This window comes from Nicotiana tabacum, chromosome 10 (genome assembly GCF_000715075.1).
Source record: "Nicotiana tabacum cultivar K326 chromosome 10, ASM71507v2, whole genome shotgun sequence".
Taxonomy (NCBI): domain Eukaryota; kingdom Viridiplantae; phylum Streptophyta; class Magnoliopsida; order Solanales; family Solanaceae; genus Nicotiana; species Nicotiana tabacum.
The window spans coordinates 161,447,002-161,451,257 of record NC_134089.1 but is presented as its reverse complement, the minus strand read 5'-3'; the positions used below and the strand labels follow the sequence as shown (position 1 = coordinate 161,451,257).

The following is a 4,256-nucleotide window of genomic DNA, read 5'->3' as shown; positions in this document are numbered from 1 at the left end:
TCACTATATATAGCTATTCCCAGACTCGGAATCCCAAACGTACATCGATAACATTGAAATGCACTTCAACTAAAATTTATGAAATTCTTCCCAAAATACTAACTTCCACAATAGGCGTCGAAACGCTCCCGTGTTATCCAAAACCCGATCCGAACATACGCCCAAGTCCGAAATCATCATACGAACCTGCTGGAACTTTCAAATCCCGATTCTGAAGTCGTTTACTCAAAATTCCAATCTTAGTCATTTCTTCTAAGTTAAAGCTTTCGAAATGAGAAATTTCTTTCCAAATTAATCAACTCCGAACTTCCCGAAATTAAATTTCGACCACGCGTACAAGTCTTAGTACCTGAGGTGAAGCTGCTCATGGCCTCAAGCCGCCGAACGACGCGCTAGAGCTCAAAACGACAGGTCGGGCTGTTACACATTATGCCAGGTAGGCAACAAGGGAGTTTAAATATGAAGGACAATATAGTTCAGGGGGATTTTTGGGAACACGGAATAATTTAAGTAAGAAATTGACAAAAACACAAGTCTAGCTTTTGCTATTTATGCATTTCAGAGCACTATCATTTTGGATGTCATGAATGCTTGTTGTTGGAATAAACGCTTTGTGTTTGTAGTAAACAAGTATCTGAAATAGATTGTACTCATCAAGATTGAACCATTATTTTATGGACAGGAGATAGTACAAAGTACATTTAAGAAGCACCAAAATGGATTAACTAATACCCATTCATTAGAGTGATTCACATTGCTTCTATGACTTCTAAACTCACATCCTTTTATTTGAGAAAACAGAAAAAGTGGTAGCAGCAAACACTGATCCGTCACACAGATATTGTTTAAGCGTCGACCTTAAAAGGCTCCAACGCTGCGTAATACACTGATTTCTTGCTGAGATAATGGGGCATAAATTCAGTACGCCATTTGAAGGATTTGTACAATGGGGGATTGGACGGACTAACAAGTGATTTTGCAGGCTCAACGACCTCTTCTGGACAAATGAAAGTACAAATAGATGTCCGTGCTTGAGTTGTGTTTGTCACCACTCTATGTGCTACACTTCCTAACTTCCCATTGCTAATCACCTGCATTTATACGATGAGTTCATTACTCAAATGATCACTCAACTATCCAAAATTAGCAAGTAAAGTTAAGAAACATGCATTACCGTCAGAGCTAAACCAGAATTGACAACAAGTGCATGAGGTAGAGGTTCTATGCCAATCCATTTCTCATCCTTTAATATTTGAAGGCCATATGCGTCTTGTTGGATTATGGTTATGAGATTAGGATCACAATGTCCACCAACTCCCAATGTTAAACTTGGATCTGGGCATTCTGGGTAAAGATTGGAAAGCATTCTCTGCCCAAGATCTTTGTCAAAATACCCTGCCTCCAACCCTAATCCTTCACTTACCAGACCCAAGATAATCTTGCTCAGCTTTCTCACTTCAGTAGAATATAAACCAATAACCTCCCTGAAATTTCATTCTCATATTTTACATAGACATGAAAATACAGGGCAGGAAAATAACTTGAAGAAACGTCTATTTATATTTGAGTAGTAGTTTTTACACAATATAGTCGCCCCCAAAATAATAACCGAAAAATTTATATTGCCTACCTGTGTAGCTCGCTTGAATGAATGCGTAAGGCAAGCCCAAGGGCTAGTAGTAAGTCATTGGGGATCGTAGACCACGAAAGATACTTTTTGTATATTATTGCATGATATACATATTTTATACGTAATTAGTGTATATTTTTGTATATATTTGACCAGTGTCTGTAATAAATTTTGGGCAGCAACAACATACCCAGTATAATCTCACATAGCGAGGTCTGAAGAATGTAGTGTCTATGTAGATCTGACTCCTACTCTTGTAAAGATAAAGAGGTTATTTTAAATAGATGTAATTAATTTTTGCCGACCGGCAAAAATGTCTTAAAAGCCCGATTATTTCGATCATGTCTTGAAACATTTCTCGTGACACTACTAGTTGTAACTTGTAAATAACATAAAACCCATCTATACGTTGCTAAATGAAATTACCAATAAAAATATATAATCCCCAATAATTTCTTCCGGATTTAAAATTTAATAAACATTACCAAGATATAATACATAAGGTGAAATCAAAAGACAAAAAATAAAAATAAAAATTGAGGAACAGAATTAGGTACCTATATCTTGGAGGTTTATCAGGCCAAATGCTTTTATCTTCCCCATCAACGTTGCAGGTGTGCTCGAGAACATCCCTCCAGTATTTATGCTCTTCTGTTTCATAATGCCTAGCACTACTACTATATAGTGTTGCTGCACCTCTTGCTGCATTTGCTGCCTCTTTTGCGTAATTCGCTTTCTCTTCCACGGGCAAACTAAAGAATTCCTGGTACACTTCCATCGCCTCGTCCATTAGATTTTCTGGTATTCCATGATTGATTACCTGTTTCATCATGCATGGTATTATTTCAGTAGAGAATAAGGCCTCTTACTAAAATTTGGATAATTTTTAAAAAGAAGAGTATGGTCGCGAACAATGAACCTGAAAAAAACCATAGTCTTCACAAGCTTTCAGAAGTTGTTGAATGACAACAGCTCGTTCGTCGCCTTTAGCTTTTCCCAAATCAATGACTGGAATTTCCTTAACTATTGGAACTGGATCAACTGGCCTTTCATGCATTGGTAAGACATAAGTTGGAGGAAGTGTTCCGCGCTTATTAGACCAGCTAGAGATTAGGTCTGCCATTTTCTCCTTTTCTTGTGAATGAATCTAACTAAAACCAAAAGGAAACTGAATATATAATCATAAAAAGAGCTGGTATATATACAGGCACCCAAGAATAGAAAAACTCAGGAGCAAAACCGAACCTAGGATTTGAAGACGACGAGTGCATGCACCACTACCTTTAAACATACACCTAGTATTGAGCATAGACTCTATGTGTATGTATTTAGTCAATTTACTATGTATATAAAAAAGTATACTATGTATATAGGTCAAAAATTACATTTTATATATATATATATATATATATATATTTAACTTTATCAACTCTTTCTAAAATTTCTAGCTTCGCCCCTAAGAAAAAGTATCATAAATGGACAAGTAATTTGCCATTTACGGGGAATCATATTCCTATGAAAGAGAAAAGGAAATGTAACTTTATTTTAAATAGTGGAATCACATCCATTTTAGCAACAACACAAGCAAAAGTAAAATCTTTACAGAGGACACATCTTCTGTAAAAATTACTACGTAAAACATAAGAAGAAAAAAAACAACAATATATTTCAATAGGTGAATCATACCCCCTTCTAACAAACTAAATTTTATGATAACTAAAGACTTAAATGAAAAGAAATTTACTAATTTGTTAAAATGTCAATCCCTTGCCTGATCATAGGAGAAAAAAAGAGAGGACGAACCTGGGAAAATAAACTTCAGATTGTTACTTTTTTTGTACGTTTACTTGCAGGGGATAAAAGGACTCATTTATAGGGAACAAAACTGCATAACACGTCGTCGTAGGGTTTGGAAGTTATCTTAAACGACAAAATACATACACCCTCCAATCGTGAATAAGTGATGAATTTTCTTTTTTATTTTGTTCCAAAATAAGGGTCCATTTATATAATCAAGAAAAAATTCAATTTATTTTTTCAAAATTACTCTTATGTGCGTATCCTTAAAAAGTAATTTACTTCTTACATTTGAGAAGAGAAGTAAGTATGCCTATATTATGGTGCAATATTTAATGAAGAGTTAGTTTAGCCGCACTAACTATTTTAGTTAGAATTTAGTATTTCCTTAATGGGTGTGCCCAAAGCAAATTGATCACTTATTGTGGACTGGAGGGAGTAGTTGAGAACGAAATTATTTCCCTCGAAACAAATAAGAAAAGGCAGAACTGGTCCCAATAACTATCAGAATTTTGAGTAAATAAAATTTACTTTGTATGTCTCGAATTAAATTAATGTGTACTCCCCTATCTCAAATTGGAGTCCGGAACCGAAATGTTATCTTTTTGGATTTAAAATATTTTTTTAGGTGAAAAAAAAATTTAGTTACCAAAATATGTAAAATGCGATTTTGAACCACATTTTGCGTTAACGACCGTTTGAAATGTTAAGATAAAAAGCGGTTTAAAATCACATTTTAGAAAAACGCGGTTCACAACCACGTTTTCTATTGTCCTTTACATTGTTCCTCTTCTGGCCCCAAACCCCCCTATCCCACTATTAGTCTCAC

The 4,256-nt window shown here is 35.1% G+C and overlaps 1 protein-coding gene across 1 annotated transcript; it reads right to left on the bottom strand.

The window, feature by feature from the left end:
- Positions 1-631: 631 nt before the first annotated feature.
- Positions 632-3,477, bottom strand: LOC107828377 (hyoscyamine 6-dioxygenase-like). The gene is made up of 5 exons (XM_016655665.2): positions 3,434-3,477; positions 2,550-2,781; positions 2,188-2,450; positions 1,175-1,484; positions 632-1,091 (listed from the first exon to the last, which is right to left on the bottom strand). The coding sequence occupies exons 2-5, from the start codon at positions 2,751-2,753 to the stop codon at positions 846-848; spliced, it is 1,023 nt and encodes a 340-aa protein (XP_016511151.1). The 5' UTR covers positions 2,754-2,781; positions 3,434-3,477; the 3' UTR covers positions 632-845.
- Positions 3,478-4,256: the final 779 nt, after the last annotated feature.

Coding starts and splice junctions, on each gene's coding strand:
- LOC107828377 (XM_016655665.2), bottom strand. CDS start 2,753: ATGGCAGACCTAATCTCTAGCTGGTCTAATAAGCGCGGAACACTTCCT. Junction 1,485..2,187: donor GATAAACCTCCAAGATATAG/GTACCTAATTCT, acceptor ATGAAATTTCAG/GGAGGTTATTGGTTTATATT. Junction 1,092..1,174: donor ATTCTGGTTTAGCTCTGACG/GTAATGCATGTT, acceptor GTATAAATGCAG/GTGATTAGCAATGGGAAGTT.